This window comes from Pyrgilauda ruficollis, unplaced genomic scaffold, assembly GCF_017590135.1.
Source record: "Pyrgilauda ruficollis isolate IOZ18807 unplaced genomic scaffold, ASM1759013v1 scaffold70, whole genome shotgun sequence".
Taxonomy (NCBI): domain Eukaryota; kingdom Metazoa; phylum Chordata; class Aves; order Passeriformes; family Passeridae; genus Pyrgilauda; species Pyrgilauda ruficollis.
Window position 1 is genome coordinate 1,566,655 of NW_024528822.1, and position 21,129 is coordinate 1,587,783.

General features: G+C 36.9%; 2 protein-coding genes across 9 annotated transcripts in view; one reads left to right on the top strand and one right to left on the bottom strand.

Annotated features, from left to right (window-relative positions):
• B3GALNT2 (beta-1,3-N-acetylgalactosaminyltransferase 2) overlaps nt 1-4,348 on the top strand; it is a 29,727-nt gene extending 25,379 nt beyond the window's left edge. For both annotated transcript variants that reach the window (XM_041485463.1, XM_041485464.1), the window contains exons 9-12: nt 1,062-1,187; nt 3,225-3,384; nt 3,788-3,844; nt 4,214-4,348. In XM_041485463.1, coding sequence (XP_041341397.1) covers nt 1,062-1,187; nt 3,225-3,384; nt 3,788-3,844; nt 4,214-4,348 — 478 coding nt within the window. The remainder of the gene's footprint in view (nt 1-1,061; nt 1,188-3,224; nt 3,385-3,787; nt 3,845-4,213) is intronic.
• TBCE (tubulin folding cofactor E) overlaps nt 3,938-21,129 on the bottom strand; it is a 51,029-nt gene continuing 33,837 nt past the window's right edge. For 4 of the 7 annotated variants that reach the window (XM_041485457.1, XM_041485459.1, XM_041485462.1 and 1 more), the window contains exons 4-17: nt 19,438-19,626; nt 18,326-18,414; nt 17,542-17,641; nt 15,675-15,777; nt 11,601-11,677; nt 11,258-11,353; nt 10,581-10,645; nt 10,432-10,496; nt 9,824-9,976; nt 8,922-9,075; nt 8,411-8,479; nt 7,315-7,374; nt 5,906-5,997; nt 3,938-5,683 (exon numbers count right to left, since the gene is read on the bottom strand). In XM_041485457.1, coding sequence (XP_041341391.1) covers nt 5,591-5,683; nt 5,906-5,997; nt 7,315-7,374; nt 8,411-8,479; nt 8,922-9,075; nt 9,824-9,976; nt 10,432-10,496; nt 10,581-10,645; nt 11,258-11,353; nt 11,601-11,677; nt 15,675-15,777; nt 17,542-17,641; nt 18,326-18,414; nt 19,438-19,626 — 1,405 coding nt within the window. In that variant the 3' untranslated portion in view covers nt 3,938-5,590. Of the gene's footprint in view, nt 5,684-5,905; nt 5,998-7,314; nt 7,375-8,410; nt 8,480-8,921; nt 9,081-9,823; nt 9,977-10,431; nt 10,497-10,580; nt 10,646-11,257; nt 11,354-11,600; nt 11,678-15,674; nt 15,778-17,541; nt 17,642-18,325; nt 18,415-19,437; nt 19,627-21,129 lie in introns of those variants that run through there. The other 3 variants (XM_041485458.1, XM_041485460.1, XR_005956676.1) reach the window with 3 other exon arrangements.

The following is a 21,129-nucleotide window of genomic DNA, read 5'->3' on the forward strand; positions in this document are numbered from 1 at the left end:
CAAGACTGCACACTGTAGTCCAGCTGTGGCCACAGCAGTGCAGAGTGGAGGGGAAGGATTGGAAGCTTGTGTACAGGGGACAGAAGCCTGATAGGAAGAATTTTCGTAGTGTAATTGCAATGTCTGTGGTCAATCTAGTTAGTTTCTACCTCTAATTTGCAGTGATTTCCATTACTCTGAGACAACTGTTTCAGTTAATTGATGCTGCTGTGGAGTAAGAAATACAGTTGACAGTTGTAATTTAACCAAAATTCATTTCAGTTGCTTTCAAGATTATGCACTTATTTCACAAATTCCATGGCTATGAATGTAACTGAAAAACTGAACCATGCTTTCAGTTTTAAAAGGAGGTTTGCATGTCAAGATTTAGATCTCTGTGATAATTTCTTACAGATTAGCCATTTTTCAAGATTTAGTAATAAAAAGCTTTTAAAAGTACTTTTCTTGTTATAAGAAACTACCCTTAGAAATGTTTGTAACCAACCCAATGATCCCTAGAATCTTAAGCTTTTTTGGTTATTTTATGTGTGTCATGTTCAACTATTTCAGACAGGTAAAGATAACATTTTTCATGTTTGAAGGTGCATTTACAGAGAAGGAGTGAGTACAGAGTTGTTTCCACAGATGTTTTTTACCACCTGCAGCCTTCTCATTGTCCTTGAACTGACTGTCTCATTCTGAAAGTAGGCTACTGACGTGTAGCCAGTGGCTTTTAACAGCTGTGCTGTCATCAGCATCAGGAATTCATATCCTTCTGAGGTCAATACTGCTTAAGATGGTTTCATTAGTAAATTCACCACCTGTCCTGGAGAACAAAACTTCAAATTTGTTTTCTTCTGCTCATACAAGTCCATGTTTTAAGATCATCGTAGGATACAGCTGCATCTCCTTTGAGGCAGTCAGCCTTTGGTCGATAGAGAAAACGTTTAAAAGTCAAGGGTAGCAAAGACATTCCTTCCCTCTTTCTTCCCCCCACATCCCAAAAGACCCGTTGCAGAGCATGCTGTCTGTAGTTTGTGGTGTGCAGCTCAGCATTTCATCACTTTTCATTTTGACTACAGGACAGTGGAATCAACGAGTTTTGATTTGTTGCTGAAGACTGATGATGACTGTTACATTGATTTGGAAGCTGTTTTTAACAGGATAATGCAGAAAAAATTGGACAGGCCAAACATTTGGTGGGGAAAGTAAGTTGTTTTTTAAAATCACCTCTAAGAGATAGATACCCTTTCTTTAGTGAATGGTTTAGTGATTTAAGTATGTTTTCATGTGGGTTCCCCTCCTATGCCTAAGGAAGCCAGTTGTAAAAAGCAGGACTTCTGTACATGTTAAACTTTGAATCTCAGAATCAGAAATCAGTCCTTTACAATAACTTTCCAGAGTATGCCTTTACAGTGATTTAAACTTGCTGAGTATCTTGCCTGGTTTTAAAATGTGTTATAGACATCTTTGTCATGGTACTTAAGTAAATAAGAATTTTCCAGCAATACAGTGAAGTTAAAAGTAAAGTACATAGTACAGAACTATAAATATTACTTTTTATGATGTCACTGTGATTTTTCTCATGGGCTTGAGGAAGTGGGGTAAAAAGGAGAAACAAAATTTCTGCTATAGTCTGCACTTTATTGTAACATCTGTAAATTTCAGGCATTGCTATCCACTTCTGCTGTTTGGAATAGCAGATCTGATTGATAAAATTTTGACTGAACTTTCCCAGCCTGTATTACATTTGTGAATAATCAGGAGGATCAAAATAGCCCATATCTTCCCTTCCATCCATGGAATGCACTGCAGCTCTGGTATGACATCCAGTATAGCAGGAACTCTATGCTGCTTCAATATAACATAATGGTGCAATGTGCCTTCCTGTTGCCCTTTGCTCATTGAAGAAAAACAGACCTTTGCTGCTTTGCTTCACAAATCTGGTCCTGCCTGTTGCTTACACATAAAGTGATGTAATAAGGTGTGTGTACAAAGATCTGTAGGAGTGACATCTCTAAGTGCAAATTCTTTAATAGTCACAGTCTTCAGCTCAGGCAAGTGTGACGTGTAGGGAATAACACTGAAATAACTATGGAAGTATAAAATTATTATAAAATCATTTAAAGTATAAAAGCAGATGCTTCTCAGTCTGGAGGGGGTTTAACCTTTCGTGCTGATTCAGTGGAGTGGAAGATACTGTGCCTGAAGTGAATTCAGGTATCAGATGAGACTTTCATTTGCTTTGTGCTTTAACGTCAGCTTCAGTTGAGAATGGGCAGAATCTGATAACATATCTGGCACTCAGCCGTAATTCCTCCCTTTCGGGGCTGTTGTCTGAGGTGAGTTCTCAGTAGCCCACTGAAGCTTTCAGCTGCTTGTGTGCATGACTGGGAGTGAGCAATGCTGAACCTCTTTGTGAAACAGGGGGAGACCCTGCTGCATTGACACAGTTATGTCTCTTAGCTGTGACTGCATGGAGCATGTGTGAAGCCAGTGGAGTACAATAGCAGCTTGTTCCCAAACAGGGAAAGCAGGATGCTTTTCACTGCCTCACTCGCAGTTTGACAGGGTCCATAGCGCTGCTCGGTGCGGCAGCGAGCTCTGCCATGCCGGGAGCGTGTGGGGAGACCGTGCAGACAGAGACTGCTTCCTGCAGGCCTCTGGGAGTGAATAAAGCCTTCCTTAGAAAACACACTGCCAGGAAGAGTTCTTTTGTAATTCAGTGATGGCAGCCTTTGAACATCTCCTTTGTTGAGCTTCATTTGGAAAACACCTTAGAGAAGGTACTACTGCTTCCTGATTTTTAAGCAGCCACTAGTTTTAACAGGAAAATGGGTTGCATAACATCACTGTCTGTGTGTCTGCTGGAGGCACTGCCTTTGTGTCATGTTGATTAACCAAAGGGGTTAATTAGCAGGAGACAGATGTGCCTGTTACAAAATAGGTAAGGCTGTGTGTGCTTACCTAATTCAAAACCCAACAGCAAGGTGCAGATGCTGAAAACCTGATTGTCAATGTTGCTTTTGTTTCTGGTTTGAAAACTTTCTCTTATTATCCAAGATTGAGACAAAACAACAGTTACAATTTCAGCTTTGTGCCCTAGAGAAATAAGACTAGGAGCTATAATTAGGATCATCTACTTCTCTCAGTCATTTGTTATCAGTATTACTTCAGTTGTTATCAGTGTTCATAGGTTCCACAGAGGACTCTCTATAAACATCTCATGTCTAACATGTCTTCAGTTTCAGACTAAATTGGGCAGTTGATCGAACTGGGAAATGGCAAGAACTGGAGTATCCAAGTCCTGCATATCCAGCCTTTGCTTGTGGGTCTGGCTATGTCATCTCCAAAGACATTGTGCAGTGGCTGGCAAGCAACTCTGAAAGATTAAAAACGTACCAGGTGATAAAAATTAGTTCAGTTTTTCTGTGTTAAGTCGGCTGGGGAACAGCATGTACTGGGTGAGTCAGAATGAACATTGTTCAAGTGTTAGTGTTGGGTTCTCTTGGCTCATGTGAGCTTTTGCCATGCTTTTGGTTGCTATGCTTAGTGCCTGTTCTAAGTCAAACCACAGATATTTTGGACTGAGAACCTCTGGAGCTGTAATCTTGTTTTTTGTACTTGTTTTTGTAAGAACAGTGTATTGTCACGGGAAAGGTAGGAGGATTATTTTAACACCTCTGCAGTAGTCTGGCGTAGGTTTTTGTAGTTACCATTCTTTACAGATGATGCAACTTCTTCCAGGTCACAGTCATGCTTTATGCTTTCTTGGTGCTCATATATGTATTTTTTATTTTCATCTCAGGGTGAAGATGTGAGCATGGGCATCTGGATGGCAGCTGTAGGACCCAAGCGATATCAAGTAAGTCTGAAGGAATTGTCTGACCTTACAGAAGGAGGAGATGCCTGCTGTTCCAAGTAAAATAAAATAAAATGGGAGAAAGTTTTTTTTCCTTTAAAAATGAATTGCAATAACCACTGAATTAAAATCCAGAGGCAAACAAATTTTTGAAGATGTATTTGAAAGAAAAAACACAAAACTGCCACAAAGTACCTGCAGCCTCCATCCCTACCCCCAAGTTCTCTGAACAGGTCTAGCAGATGAGTTTGGGAGCTTTGTGTGCAATGTTTGTTGCTAGAAACAATAAACACCTGATTCTTGGAAGTGAAGATTGTTGGAGACTACATACTTGCTAAGGAAAACTATTGAAATGTTTCTCTCTCTTAACAGGATGGTCTCTGGTTGTGTGAGAAGACATGTGAGAGTGGCATGCTGTCTTCCCCCCAGTACTCGCCCCAGGAGCTGGGAGAGCTCTGGAGATTAAAGGAACTGTGTGGAGATCCATGTAGATGTGAGGAAAGATGATTGAGTTGCCTTGGAAAACAGGGCAGTGTATAATGATGATGGAAAAGTGTACATTTGGATTCATTCCTGGAACAATAAGAAATATTAAGGTACCTTTTAATGCTGGGTTTCAATTAAAGTATAACAATATTTGCACATCCCTTTTGATAATTACAAGTGGACTGATACTATTCATTTTCTATAGTATAGATGTTGATCAGACAAAAACCAAAATGTTCAAGATTTAAAAAAAAATCCTTTTTATATAAAGTCAAAGACCTACTTGTAATTAATAAATGCACATAAGAATGCCAACTAGCCTGTCTTTTGTAAATTAAAGCACTACTGATTTGATTCAGTGTAGGGCTGTTCCAGGCTCCTGAGGAGAGTTGTGCTCAGCACCAGGGCAGCTTGGTAAGTCTTGCTGCAGGAGGTTCTGTGCTGTCTGAGGGATTGCCCTCATCTGTGCAGGGACAGGGACAGCAGTGGGGGGGGGGGGCTAGGATTTGTGATTACTTTGTTTATACCATTGTTATTTTAGATAAAAATAAAATCAAGGTTTGCTTATACCAAATCTTCAAGTAGTGCAGGCTTGGCCTCATTTAGGAGGGATTTCTGAGAGCTCACTCTGACTAGATATGAATCTGAGGTTACACAAGTGAAAATAAAATAAGATTGAGGAACAGCTGAAGATCGTAAAATAAATAGCAATGCCTTGCAGTGTGCTGAGAACTTATTTATAATGTGGTATGTTAACACTCTAGGGTAGAAGAAAGGTCTGGCAGATTTTGACCTTAATCATCTAAGGTAGATACTTCTAAAATTACTACTGGGTTTTGTTCACTTTGAGGTCGTTGGATGTAGGTGAAAACAAAGAGCAAGTGGCCTCTCAGTGCAGCACTGATCTTGTCTTGTCAGCAAAGAGATCACAACTCAACCCGGCCCTCGGTTCAGTAAAACAAATTCTCACGACTGCTGGGGGCAGGCAGTATAAAATCTTGGCAAAAGGGTGACCTTGAGTTTTATTTAATTGAAGCATTTAAGCACTATTTGGTATCTCTCTAGTAGAACAAATGAGCAGATGTTTTCATGGAGGCTGATGATCAAGTTGAGGAGCTGAAAGTACAGTTGTGCAGCCCTTTGATGCCACGTGTGTGAAACTCATATTCACCTGTATGTCTGTTCAGGCACAGGCTGTGTGTCTGTCTCTCTTCTGCAGTTCTTGTGTCAGTTTTTCCTTCAGTCCAGCAAGAGAGTCCCTTCCTACCACCGCACTAACACACAGTCTCCACTTTCTATTGAGTAAAACTGCAAAGGCTTTAAGTCATTGTCCAGTTCAACTTCTTTTCCTTCCAACTAGAATAAGAAAGCAAAAAAAAACATAATCAGACTTACACTGAAATCCCTTCATGTAAACCAAATAGCAGGCAGTTGCAGTCAGGGAGAATCTGCCATATTACAGGAATGAAGACAGCTCTCCTCAAGTGAAATGAATTTCTTTAGACAGTATTTTAAAACATGCTATGGACCTTTAGCAGCATGAAATATTTTGTTCTTGAGTACCCATTTTTAACTCACTTTAGAACTTTTGTAGGACAGTTTCAGGTCCGAACCAGGAATTTTAAATAGGCGATACAGCAGTCCTTTGACCTTCTGAATAGTCATAGACTCTGTGGAGGGGAGAGAAAGAAAAGTTATTAGGAAATGCTGCTGCCACTGTAGCAAAGTACCAGTGTGTCACTTTGCTTGCTTATAGCAACAGTGAAAGGCTGTATTGCTGCTTCAGTTCTAACACTGCAATAACGTCTTTGGTACCTGAAACCATATCTGCTACTGTCAGGGGGAAAATGGTTTAACCTGTGGGGGATAGGATGTGCTACTACAGATTAAGTACTTTGATCCCATGCACCAAATTAAAGTGTTATGGCTTCATAATTTACCTTTTTTTCAGTTTGTATTTCTACATGCTAAACTAAGTGACCTTTGGGACACACACCAGCCAGGTTCTGACTACTTCCATCTGGCAACTGTTCCTTGCAGTTTTCTTTACCAGGAATCGGCTTTCCCAGCACAAGTAAGCAAATGGCATGGTGGAACTAGTGACATTCTTAGGAATGGTATTGAGTTATTAGTCCCAAACACATTGTCAGCAGAGTTCTTTATATTATGAAGTCAGTTAGAGGAAAGGGTATTTTTTGTAATGGATCTTGAATGAGTAGATGTAGTTTGTTCCAGAGGTGATACCTGTGTTTGCAATAGATAAACTCAGATAAATTTTGGTTGAACTTTCACTTCTTTTGAAGCTTTACCTAAAGGCACAGCAATAGCGAGCTACTCCTGTAATACCACACATTGTACTTAGACAAATATTTTTCTATCAAACATTTTTGTAAAAGCTGTATCTATCTGATTTTATGCAACTTGTGATAATAAATGTGATTTTTATTTTAGAATAAAGCTTGAATTCTTCTTTTCTCTCAGACTTCATTCTGACACATCTTTCAAAAAAATCAGCTTAATTTAGAATGGCCTTATTCATTCTAGTATCACTACAGGCATTAAAACTTTCCAAGGATTAATTTGATGGAGGTCAGAACTAGAATTCTAGCTTCATGGATTAGATACTAGACCTCAGTATCTAGATTTACACACTATGTGGTTGCCTCTTAACACTTCACATTCTGATCCACCAGATTTCAACCCCGTTAATTGGCCTTTAATTGCCTCAGACATCAATCATGAAACCAGCAGCAGAGCATCAACTTTACAGCAAAGCATTAACTTTCCATCTTTGTGCTGGACTGAAAGTAAGTATGAAGGCCAGAAGAATTATGACATTTCAAACAATGTCTGCCTTTGTAATTTCTTTATGACAGAGGAAAAGCTTTCAGGAGCAGACAAAGCCAGAGGCAACTGCCATTCTTTAATACAGCTGTTTGAAAAGGAGCGATGAAACAACTGCTTGAACATAAGCCAAGACTTCTTACCTGGTAGTTTTTTCTCCACTGGCTTCTGTTCAGGTTTCTCAGGACATTTAATTGTCAAAGCTTAAGGAAGAAGGGTGAGGCATTAGTGAAAGAACAATAAGCCCTGTTCTGGCAGAAGCATAGTCTTTCTAGTCTCTTTTTATTACAAACTGTTTCCCTTAGCTCAGCCTGATGTCTCAAAAATTAGGAGGTAGCCTGCATCTCAGCAATTAAGATAGCACTTAGTCATTATCTGAAAAATTAATTAATGAAAATAACCACGTTTTTATTCATCTTTGGTAAATTATTGTAGAAGTGACTCCCTAATGCTTAAAGATTAAAGATTTTTTGATCAAAATGAGTATTTACCTAAAAATGCTTAATTTCTATTTAATTTTTAAAAAATAACCTGCAGTAGAATGGAAATTGCTTATTCAGTTTAAAATAGGCTTTTGGTCCTCTCAAAAGCACCATACAAAGACTTTCAAAGGACATCATTAGCCTAATTATTTTACAGAGATTAAAAGACTTATCCTTAAACAAAGGTTTATGTTATGTCTAGCCAATAAGATTCCTTCTTCTATTTAGTCTTCCACCTAAATGCATTAGAATGTAACGCCTTAAAGTACTATTTTGCCCCTGTCGCAAAAAGTTTCCGTTCTTCTATCAGCTGGGAAACACAGCTATATGAATTTGCAAGTTGAGGATGTAACCTAGATTAAATACGTAGACAACCCCAAATACCAAAGCTACCCATGTTTTTCTTGTCTGTCCTAAAGTTAAGAAGTTATTAAAAAGGTAATATCAGTAAACAGAGAAGCTGTCGAGATTAAAACCTGTGATGTTTTTTGTAAAGAAGCCATTCACACTGTCAGAATGGAGTATCAATAACCTTTGTTCTCCATTAAATCTCAGTTGAGAAAATCATTTGGCTTGAGTTGAGGGTGGAAATGAGAGTACACAGAATCAGCTTTCCAGTCAAACTCACTGACACAGTTCAGAAAATCAAAATTACAAGCTGAAACTTTTTGTTCTCCATATACACCTAGGAGACACTAAGCTCATAAAATATTCTAAATGAAAGAAGGAATAATTTTGACCATTTCTGGCCTCTTACTCAGGAGCTGATTTTTCAGAGTCAAAGGCTGTTGTCTCTTCAGTTCTCCTTCTTCAGGTGCTCCATATTCTGTTGGAAGAATGTAGAACCCTTCAAAGACTAAACCTTAAGACCTAGGACTGCTGTGGTGCAGGATGAGGCAGGAATTCCCTTGGTACAGCCGTGGTGGCTCCTGCACCAGGCTGTGCTGCAGACACGAGCCTTGTCCAGCTGCTACAGCATTCAGGACAAGGGTGTGCTCCTTAACATTCCCACTGCTGAGAGAGCCACTGAATGGATGGATGCACACAGGTGCTGGGGTCTCCGAGGCCAGGAGCCTGAGCTCCTGAGGCAGCAGTGCCCCAAAGGGTGCAGAAGCCCACTGGCACACAGGCTTGCCAAAGCATGGGTTTTCCTAAGGCTGTAGCAGCACATGAAAAAAACACCAAGGGGAAGAGAAATTGAAAACAGGCCAAACCAGTGCCACAATGCCAGAGGTGAGGAAATGCTATTGTACTCTGCTTGTACTTACTAAGACAAAGTGTTGGATATCTGGGGTGGGCAGCAAGAAATTCTTCACTTGGTTTGTTTTCCTCTGGGTTCCAATGCCCACCAGCTTCTAGCCAGTCCTTTCCAAATATTTTGCGATAATCAAGTTCTGCTCCTCTTCTTTCAGCAGGAAGGATCTGTACTGACACAGGAATGGCACATAATATAATTATATAACTTATAATATAATTATATAACTTTCCAGAGAATAAAATCTAATCAATGCCACAGACTGCGTGGTCTTACTTGGTGTTCAGTATGTTTCAATGCTACCAAGAATCTTACAAACCATGTCTCCAAATACTGACTGATCCATATATTCAGTATATTTTAGAGCCATTAAGAGTCTTAAAGCCCCTCTGTGTACTCACTGAACCATAAATGAATATCTAAGCAAAGACTTTGCTGTATATGATGATGCAAGGATGTTTTCTGTAGCAATGGATCAGATGCCGCTTCTGCTCTCCTTTATGATAAATATTTGCTGAAAGTTTGATTTGGTGTGGATTATGATATTTTCCTATTGCAGAAGGCAAATGTTGGTATTGCTGGCACTGCAACAGATCTGACTACACTGCTTTTTCTATTTTTTCTTTTTTTTAAGAGCATGGTTTTTGTTAACAGTCTTGAAACTTCAACACAATTCAGGCACTGAGAAAAAAACACCATTGACCCATCTTGTCCCATTTGTGAGCAATGCTCACAAAGAGGGCTCAGTCTTGTACTGAGCTTGTAACTGCCCCACTGACAAGGGGATGGATTAGTTGGCACTTTACTTTTCCTGCACCCAAACAATCAATAATCTTAAAAGAAACTGAAAACAATTCCTCAGGCAGTGATTTAAATTTTTGCCAGACTCATGCAATTTGTTGAAATATCACACACCTCACAGTTGTTCAAAACCTCCAACTGACTTATCTTGGCAATAATGAGCTGTTTCAGGGTCTCTGGGTTCTTCTCTGTGTCCGTGAAGGGGTTATTGTTACACTGCAGTGCCCGCAAACTTGGCAGTTTATCAAGCTCATTGATACATGACCACTGAAATGGAAGGGAAGAGTCTTTTGAAGAAATATAAAACATAACTTCATTTCAGAACAATACCTGGTAACACTGACTTTTCCTGTACAACAAACATGACTGGAAAAATTCTTTTGATCATCAGAACCAAGTACTTGGATCCCGTTCATTTAGGTAAGGAAAGAATTGCACTCCATTTAATTAAAAACCAAACCAAAACAAGGAGTTAGTCAGAACTTTAAATCATTAGAATTCTGTGAGAGAAATTACAAGGTAGATGCCATAACATAAATGTGGTTTTTAACTGTTCAGAAATATTTTTATATTTTTAAACTATGCCTCTGTATTGACCAAAGTGTTCAATAGTTACCGCAGATCCCACACATAAAATCAAATTTTAAAAAGCAAACAAAAAGTTACTCTTAAACAAAGATGCATTTATTTACAAAATGTGAAACCACCACAATCTAACCTACCTGTGATATTTTATTGTCATTTATTGCAAGGCGTTTTAGCGAAGGAAACATTTTAGTTTTGCATCCTAGGAAAAGAGTAACAAGAGAACAGTGAAAACTTTAAATAAACAGAATTTTAAAGCTATAAATAAATTACTTATTTTACATACCAAATCCAGCGTCAGGAAAGTGTATGGAAGATATCCCAGTGTTTCTAAGTATTAGCTGTTCTAATCTGAAATTTAATACATACAATGATTACTGTATGTGGCACAGGAAGTTATTTGCAAAGACATACAACCTGATTTTTTTCTTTTCTTAATAAAGGTTTGCAGCTTTTGATGTGGTGCAGCACCACTGACAAATGAAAAGCAGCCTCACAGTACCCAGACTTTGGCTGTGTCCAGGGAATCAAATTTTCAGCTAGTAAGTGCAACAATTTCAAGCTTTCGTAATGGCTCCTGGATTTAAAATGTGTGATTTTCTAAATATTTTTTTTAAAATAGCTTGTGGCTATTGAAAATCATGGCTGCTGTTTTGATGTACAGGGAAAGATGATAATTCTGCAAATTAGCAAAATGTGGTAAATCACTTCTATTTCATAAGTGTATAATGAAAACCTAATAACACACAGCTGAAGAATGTGTTGTTATACAACAAAACCAAGATTATATTAAAATAGTTCAACTAAATAATGCAGTTACTCTCCTCAAGAGGGCAAAATGCCTCTATTTCAAGATCTCATGAATCTTTCATGCAACATCAATACTATCATATTTCAGCCAACAGGGACTATAGAGATGAATATCTAGGACAAAGAATTGCCAGCAAATTTGTTTACAGCTACCTGGGGAGCTGTGCTATGAGATGCAGCTGATTTCCATCCAGTAGCTGGTTGTCTGAAAGGTCTAACAACTTCAGGGTCTGCAGGACATTATCAGGCCTGATACATTGGAAAAAACAAACACAAAACCAGAATATTTAAGGTTATTGGTCAATGAAAACACTATTTTCCTAAGTAAATAATTGCATGCACACAATTGTGCACATTTATAAATCTTCTGAAATACATCATGTGAAATTTGCATCAATTATTGTGGAGATGTAAATGCTCCAGGAATGTAACTTTATGTGCTGTGTAACTTTGTGGTACACCAGTGGCTAACAACTGACTGACTCATGTTACTCACCTTTCCAAAACTGTAATATTATTAGAAGAAAGGTACAACTCTTCAAGTACTGGCCATCCTTGAGCACAAAGAAGAACCTAAGAGCAAAACTTTATTTAATATAACAAAAAATGGGAATATTTCAGAAATTATATTTCATGCAAATTTGCTCTAAACATCTAATTTGTTCAGAACAAGCTATGGCTCCCCAAACCAGAGGAACAATTATTAAAGATTTTCTAGTCTTCCCTTTCTTCCAGATGGCTCTCCTGTGCCTGCATCTACCAGCACAGATGACATCAAAGGGGTTCTGCTGTCACAGGACTGTAAGTCCCAGGATTGTGGCCACCCTCACAGTTGAGACTGGAAACTGAGTGACCTGGAAACTGAGTTAATTCATTCAGTGAGTTGGAGTGACGAGGTATTCCCTATGATGAGGTGAGGAACTGGCTGTACAAACTCTATACATGTGCAGAAGTTCCAGAACCTATGTGTATAGCTAATACACATAACACATCTGACAGAATATCTTTAATATGTTAATTTTTCAGAGCTTGAAGCCTTTTCTGTCTTGGAACTGTGTCAGCCTATAACCCACTAAAATCCAAGAATTGCATTAACTCAACACATCCTGAAGTTTTCAAGTTCTCTAAAGAAAATAAATTAATTCAAAAAGGGCTACAAAATGAACAAAGATACTTTTGATTTAGATCTTGTGCCCTGAAATTGCATAAAAGATATTATTTTACTTTACACAGTTTTATTTAACTTTACGCAGCATGAATCCATCCAGCTGCAGGTCTATATAACTGACTCATAATAGACTCCATGCCAAGAGTAAACACTGAGATCTCCTCCAGAGGTAGCCAATGATTTGGAACTCAACCCCAAAAATATGGAAAATCAACCTCCTGTCATATCTGTAACACATAAACATAAACTTAGATGTAACAACTTTTCCTGTTCCAAAGCAAGAACAGGGAACAGATATTTCTGGATAGTGTTTCCCCATGTCAACAAGATAGACCAAAATAGTTATCCATTGGTGATGAAGAAGCATGACAAGAAACCTGCAGAGTCAAGAGAAATGAGGTACATGTTCAGTAACAGAGATTGCCCCACAACAGCCCAGCATTGGTATGGATGGATGGAATAAAAAAACTGCACAAACCTGAAGTATCTGAAGATTTTTCAATATGACTAGAAAATTGCTAAATGATAGGTCACAGCATGATCAAAAAACCTCAAATTGCTAATTTTTCAGCTACTGCTTAAAATAGCTTCCTCAGAAACAAAAGTTCACAGATCTGACACTGTAAATTAACCCTCAGGAAAGACTGGGGCCTCACTGTGGATAGCTGTTGGGGAGGTAAGAAATACCCAGAAGAGAGCTACTGATGCTCAAAACCAGAAGAATGGAAATGCAAGAGCTATTGCAAAAGAAATAAAGATGAGAACAAGAAACAATTGTCACCATATAAGTTCATGATATTCCTGTATCTTTAGTCTGTCTATCCCAGGAAGTAAATAGTATAATTGGGAAAGGCACAAAGAAGCTAAACAAGAATTAAAACCATGAAATGGAGCATAGCTGTTCTCAGTTACTTTAATATAAAACATTGGGACTTACTGAATGAAATTACCAGACAGCAATATCAGAATCCAAAAAAGGTTGAATTTATGCTAAATGATATGCACAGCAAAATTTTCAAATGGGTTCTTAACACAGTTAGATAAATCACGAAAAAAAATATCCATAAATATTAATTAGAGGTATATAGTTTTGAGCTCACAAAGCCACACAATTCCAGATTACTTTCTAAGAAGCTCTTACCATGTGCTTACCCTTTGCCTAGAATTTTTCCCAACTACCTGCTGCTACTTGCTAGTGTCAGAAGCATGATCCTGCACTTCTGTTCTAACCCAGATTTTTCTTTTACCCTGTATAATAGTAGATTATATCATAAATACAAAATCTTAGTTTGAAAACAGAATCACAAATATAACATTATGATTTAAATGCTGAATAAGAAAGAAAGGGTTTGGAGCCATAAATATGAATTCATTACACTCAAATGCATTAATTCAATTTCTAAGTCAATGGCTGCTAACTTTAAGTTATTTTACAGAACATTTTTCCCCCTTGAAAGTTATATGTAATGTTTTGAACAATCAATCAACAATTCTACAGTAATAAGCTCTTTTACTGATATACTAATAATCTCAGAAGTATTTAGATTAGATATATGCAAATCATATACTAATGAAAGAATTCTTTCTGAAAAGTGATGCTCAAGGCACGTGAATGTGGAGCTATGTATTACTGCATAACAGTTAACCATGTCCCTCTCCTGTGAAAAACACTTCAAAACAGAGGAACAAACTAAAAAAAAAAACAAGTATAACTATCCCAATGCCATGTATTCTTACATATAACAACAAGTAATTTTGAAATGCTGTTTACCATTAAATTGTTTTAATTAAAATTAAAACACTCCTAAGACTTTTGCTTATATCCCCATCGACAATTTAAATGTATTTCTCATTTGCTTCGATTATATTCATTACTATTTTCTATTTGAAAGTTGACTTTTCAAGTAACTCCCCTCAGAGCTTGAGCAGTGACATTTTCAAGTGGTTTGTTCACAGAGTACTGATGTCAGGCACATGCCTTTATTTCTCCCCTTTTGTTTGACTGCCCTGGAATACCACTTTCAAGCAGAGGCTTATGTCTCCTAACTTACAGGGAATGAATTGGAACAAATTTATAAAACAGTTTTTGGAATCAAAGATGTCTTTATGGCCAATGACAAATCATCAGCTAAAGCAGAGCTTAAAAAAAAAACCAAAACCCACAACACAAAAGCTGCATAATTTTAAATTGCTCTGGCTAAGCTAGGGCTTTCTCACTGCAATTGAGTTAGCCCTGGAGAACTCTAATCTGCAGCCATGGCTCCAACCAGCCTTTCAGTCACCCCATGGAGGGATGAAGAACAGCTGCTGGCAAGTGCCAACATTTTAAACACCACAATGCACAGATTTACTCTGATGAGCACTAGGTGACATTTAAAGTGTTTGTAGCCACTTAATTCTTCCATTCCCTTCACCATTCATGTTGCTGCTACTACAGAAGGATTAGCAACTGTCCTGCCACAAATCCCACAGGCAGTTTTAAGAGCACAGTGAATGGACACTAAACAAAAACACAGCAGTGACCTTCCTCTAGTCCTGCTGCAAGACAAGAGAATGGAGAAGCTTCTTTCTATTCAAGACCCAGTTTTGTTAAGTGCTCTTTTACTGGATAGCAGCTGGCAGCTGAAATCTGAAAAGTCATGTAATTTTACAATGCCTTACTATAAAATCTGACCCTGAGAAATCCAAATAACAGTTTGGAATTTAGAAGCTATTCTAAGTAACATGACACTGAGATGCACGTCCTAAGCCCCGTCTCTGAAAAAAGGCCCACTGCTAACTATAGCTGAAAAACAGGACTTCATTCCTAATAAGACATCATACCAGGAGAGAGTCATTTAAGTGTGCACATGTTTCAGTGCCTGAAACAAGTCAGAGCTTTGTTTTTCCTCTGCTCTGTGCTGCCAGTAACCAGGCATCATGTGGTTCAAGAATGATCAGTATGGGCAAAAATACCAATCAGTCTCTTGCTGATGCAAAGTGATACCAAAACAAAGTTTTTCTCATGATAAGGAAATATTTTCTTTCTATTTGCATTTGTTCTGTTTTATACAGAGAAGTACATGTAAATCTTCAACAGCTACCAGCAACCAAAAAGTTTTCACTCAAAAAAAAAACTTCGGGACATGAAGCTATATTGTATTTCAACTGCTTTCTTTTGATTTGGCAATTTACAGATGTAGATGAAGTAAAATGTTTCTCATTAGACTCCTATGCCAATATTACTTCATTATGTAGGAAGTACATTAGTCAATGTGTAACTAACACAGTTACCCCACAGCACCTTTTCTAATGATGATTTGATTTCAGTAGAACAATACAGTGCACAAATGTTTATTGTGCTTCCCTTGCCTCAGAAACCTAATGATATTAAATTTTAAAAAAATCAGGAAAAGCTATTACCTCTGTCCATGTTATTTCAGTTTGATTAAGGGCCAGAATCTTCAAGTTTGAAAATGCGCTGGATGTAAAAGTTGATGTAGATGGAAATCTCATTTTGTTTTCACTGCATAAAAAAAAAATTATTTGCATAATGAATAATCATATTTATTTAAGTCATTAGTTTGGAGCTACACATTAAAGAAAAAGAAATTTACACCCTCCAAAAATTAAAATCACTGCCAAGATGTCACATATTTTAAAATATAATAAAATATATTTCTAGTTATATTCAAACATACTCTTTCCTAATTTACTCTCCTGCTTCCAGAATGCATATTTATTCAAGAAGGCATATTTATTCCACTGTGGCCTCTTTCACTACGTTTTTAACATGAAAAGAATGATTTTCATTAATATTAAATGAAAGCCAGAGCTTGGGCTTAAACTCCTTAGTGTTGACTGAAAATGAGGAGCCTACATGACCATCCAGACTCCAGCAAAACAAAAGTATGTAAAATCCTCTCTCAATAGGTATCACTACAAAGAAGAAAAGATAAAGATCCTCAAATTTGCAGTCTTCAAATCAGTTTTCATTATTCACTCTGAAAGAGAAGTTTTTATTTCTTTCTTAAGGCCTAATCTACCTGCATATTCTCATAAAAATCTCTCAGTGTAGTTTATAGTTACATACTTATGGGTAAAATTTCCACATAGAGAGCCGGTGGATGGTTAATCACTTTTATTCTTCTTCCAACATTCCTTGCACAAAAAAAATCAGTAACAGATTTACCTTCTTTCTTTTTTAAAGCAAACAGAATGTCAAAACAATAAAAAACTGATTCAAGAGTATATCAGTTTGTAGCTGTAAGCATCAGATTCTGGCATCAATCTCATTTTGTTTTACATTTTTTTTTACAAATAACTTCTGAAAACCCTTCAGTCTAGAGTACACTTGTCAACAATGAAAAACTGAAAAAATTATTCTGGGTGAATTAAAATAAATTTCTCTGTATTCTCATGCATGCGGATAACAATAAATCATTATATGCTCTAGGCAAATTTAGATTTACAAACAGCACCAGGTTGCAAACAGCTGCTCATTGCTAAATATTGAAGGAAATGGAGCACCTACAACTATTTTTAAAATACATTTTTGTCTCATTAATGATAAGAATAAATAAAAAACCTGGTGATTTAGGCTGCTACCTAGTCCATTTTGTTACTTGACACCAGAAAATTATTGTGGCATATGCCAATTACATTGTATAGGTGTGTACTAGAAATGTTCTTTACTTTGGAATTATTTTATGAATTTTCTTGTTTCAATAGCATTGGAGCTTTATTTAACAACATCCCCCTTTCTTTTCCAGTGTCATCATTGTACAAGAAATTTTCCCCTAGATCTGTCACCATGGTCCTAACAATTTCTTATCAGCATCATTTTAGGACAGAAATAGACCAAGGTTTGGGATAATTACAGTTTAGTTAAAGCATTATGGATAATTAAGTTTAGTGTCAAGACACAGCTGGCTAAACAAAAGTGGGTTCTTAAATGCAGACCTGCCTGAGTAGCCAGAATGTATCAAGAATTTAAAAAAACGCAAAGATCAAGTCTTAAAACTTTGAAGAAAATGTTCTCCAGAACTTAAGTTTTACACAGAAGCTGAACGCCTAGAGTTATTCTTGAATACAGATGTCAGAAAAATATAGCCCACAACTTAAGCAGTTCCTTAAAAACAAGATTTAAAAAAAAAATTTAAAAAACCCCCTTAACTCCCATTAGAATGAGTCTTGTTGTATCCAGTTACATTTAGAAAGCTGAATCCTGAGCCTCTTGGCTTTTGTTCCTACCCCAAAGGAAGAGAAATCCAAATATGAATATTTATACCTGACATTAAGTGTTTCCAGATTTTGAACTTGAGAAGCAATAGCTACTACTGTCTCCCAAGATGATATCAGATTTTTTGATAGGTTTATATGCCTCATATCTGAAATTTCTTGTTAAGAAAAATAAACTTATCCCAAAATTGAACTTCATTTTTCAGAATTAGAATTAGGGTTTCACTTTGAATCAAGGAGAAATAGATTACACTAAGGGATGGTACTGCTCAGTTACAGCAAATATTATTTTGATGTGTGATATGGAAATGGCTTATAACTTTATAAAAGAGCTCAACCACACAAATCCTCAAATGGATTAATTTCTATACTGACAGGAACTCTTATAAGGCCTTAAAACTTAACAAATAATAACTGCTTTGTAGTTTTGTAACACTACCACTGCATGCACTGTACTAAACACATTATTTGTTATATATTGGAAATCTCTGGTGTCTACAGAACATATCAGTTCTATTTCTATATGGTTATCTATTCTAGGGAATTTAAAAGAAAACCAACATTGCTGGAGATTTCTGAAACTGCAGTCACAGTAACAACCTATGACTACACTTCTATTTTTACACACAATTTGAATATCCTCTCAAAAATTGTAGGCGCCTGGCTGTCTAACTTGTTAACATTGCATTCAACTTTTAAATATAAACTTCAGGTTTAATTTTTTTCTTTTTTTACATAAAAGGATACAAGTATCATTCATTGACGTGAACACTTGGAATGCTAAAGCATGTACTTTATTTGTGGCATCATGCAATACAGCAAAAAAAGGATACTGGCACACGTTCTGCTGATTTCTTCTTCCTGACCAGCATGGCTCACTGCACACTCACGCACCGAGATATCCACCAGTTTGTTCAGTTGTCTACATGAGAAAGAACATTCTGTTAGGTAATCTTGAAACAGAAATAGGTATGTTACATAAATGCCTGGTTTTTACAACTACATAACATCCTTTTCATGCCTATCTCCTTTGGACTTAGCAATGTGCAGATTACTACACTGCAGAGTCATTCACACTCGAAAAGAGATACATCTCTATTTTTTGCCTTTACATCACTACTACAAAGTAAGTCTGGTTGAACCATAGTTCTAACTGAAATAAAGAGTGGTAAAACAGATTAAATATAGCTGTGCAAATTAGAATTTAATTAGAGATTCCAAGTTAAAAAGGTTTCTTGCAACATGTTTTGCAAAAGGTTCAGAGTTATTGGGGCAGTCTTTGTATCACTTATCAAAAGTATTTTTGACTGCTTAGTATGCTCTGAGAGAAAAGGAAAATAGTTGTGGAATATCAGCTCAGAAGAAGACCGCCACCTACTGAACTAATACATCTCTTCTGCTGGAGGCCATTAGAACTGCAATTTATAACACATAATTAAGTTTCTTCCTTTCTTACCCTTCCAGGTACATGAACATGACATCAACTGATTGAAAAACTTCTTCACTAGCAGTACAGTGACTTTCTGTGTCTTCCCTCTCTTGGTTACAAAGTCATTTGTGATATGAGTAAACAAAGACTACAAAACACTGTACAATATTAACAAAACATTAAAATACATCTATTTTAAAAAGACCACGCATGTATATGATGACTGCCAACATGATGATAATTTATCTCTTACTTCTCACCAGATGTCATCATCTGCTCCTTCATGAAACCAGAATGAGGACTGTTAGTACTCAAACATGACATAATCCCAGTTTGAATTGTAAAACCTGCAAATTACGAATTCACAACTGGAAGATTTCTTGTTTCCACCACAGTGCAGCCTGGCTTGCTTTTAGACACAACAATTTTATATGCATGGCAGTTCTTACAGCTGAAATACTACTTGATTTATCAATCACTAATAATGTATCTTAAATTTTCATATATAACACTTGCCTTTGCTGTTCTGCAACAGAATCCATGCCAACAAATTCCACAGTCTTCGTTCCAAATACTACTGTATTCCCTGTTCCACACTGAACATCCTGCTTATCATTCAATCCATACCGATCCTTTACTGCAGTAAGAAAACCTACTCCAAAATTTGCCTTGTTGGGCCGGATGAACGATCCTCCTTTCTGATGCCTAGAATAGAGCAGCCAGGAAAAGTTGAAATATAAACAGTTATCTTAACAATGACTGACTAATTAATTATTGCTTTAAACAAAAGTACTGAGAACCAAAGCAGTCAAAAGGCAATTCTACAGACTAATTGCAAACAGCACTGTTCCCAGCGAGCCAGGTAAGACTTTCAGAGTATCTTTGATAGTACTTGATACAAGCTCACACAGTGAGATTCCATGAGAACTGGAGCACCAGCTCCCAAAATGTACTTGCACATCAAAATTACAGTGTCAGTGCCATTATTAAAAAGAACTGCTCTGTTATTTCCAAACTCATTATGAAGTCAGGTTCTGCAGAAAATGAAGTTTCTACCTATGGATAGACACAAAGTTACCTAAATCATACACTAAATGTGCCAGGATTTTTACCAAAGCCTGAGGAATACTCAGAATAGTGATTGCTACATTGTATTTGACTTCCATAATTCACTAGTAGTTCACACAAATACACAACATACAAATTGTAGCACTCAGAACTCTTATACAAACACAAACTTCAAAAAATCCTGATACCAACTTGGTAACAATGTTGAATATTCAACAGAAATATCCAACCAGTAACGTATGTTTAAGACAGTCCAGTGGAGTTTCTTGGTTTTTCTTGAGCACTGAAAAAACTTTGTTGCATTCCCGTGTCTTACCCATGTAATTCCTTTGACATTTTCTAGCAAAGTTAGCAAGGAAACAGTATCAGGGAAGAACCAGCAGAGACAAGTTACGGGAATGGTATCACAGAGCAGATGAGGCTCTAATAGGAGCATCAGCCAAAAAACATCAGGAAGAAAATTGGTAGCTATGAATATCTGTCTGCCATCAAGCTGAGAAGACAACAGGCTTTGGTAGGAAAGTGCCCAGGAGGAAGACATCACTTATGTAAATAAAACTTTTCAAAACAGCATGTAAGCATCAAGTGTCTAATTAGCAAACCATAATATAAACCACCAGTGCTACAAAGTTCAAAATTCTCATAGAAAAAACTAGTAATTAAAGGCCCCAAATCTTATGGACCTATTACAAGTAGATGGAATAGTTTGGGCACCATGTATTCACATTTTTGTTAAAAAATCAGTGCTGGAAATCTCCTGTGCCAGTTTCATTCTACTCTCATATCCTTAAGGACCTAAGTAGAAACTCAATATTATTTACTTTCAAAATAATTTCAGTCTAATTTTGTAATGACTATGTTTAGAGTGTAATGATTACAAAAGAAGCAGAAAGGCAAATTACTAAAGAATATAAATCCGGTATGAACTCTTCCTATTTGATAAGTGTTTTCAATACATCCTTAATCCAGTAACCTACTCTTAAGTAATTTCTTCCATTCCTTTGAAATTCTTCATAGCTTGCAAACACTTGACTGATTTAAATATTGAACTTTCTCAAGTGTAAAAATTATGTGATTCTTTCTTAATACCTCTTCTTTAAACAGTAAATTACCTTTTTATGACCTGAACTAGAACATCTC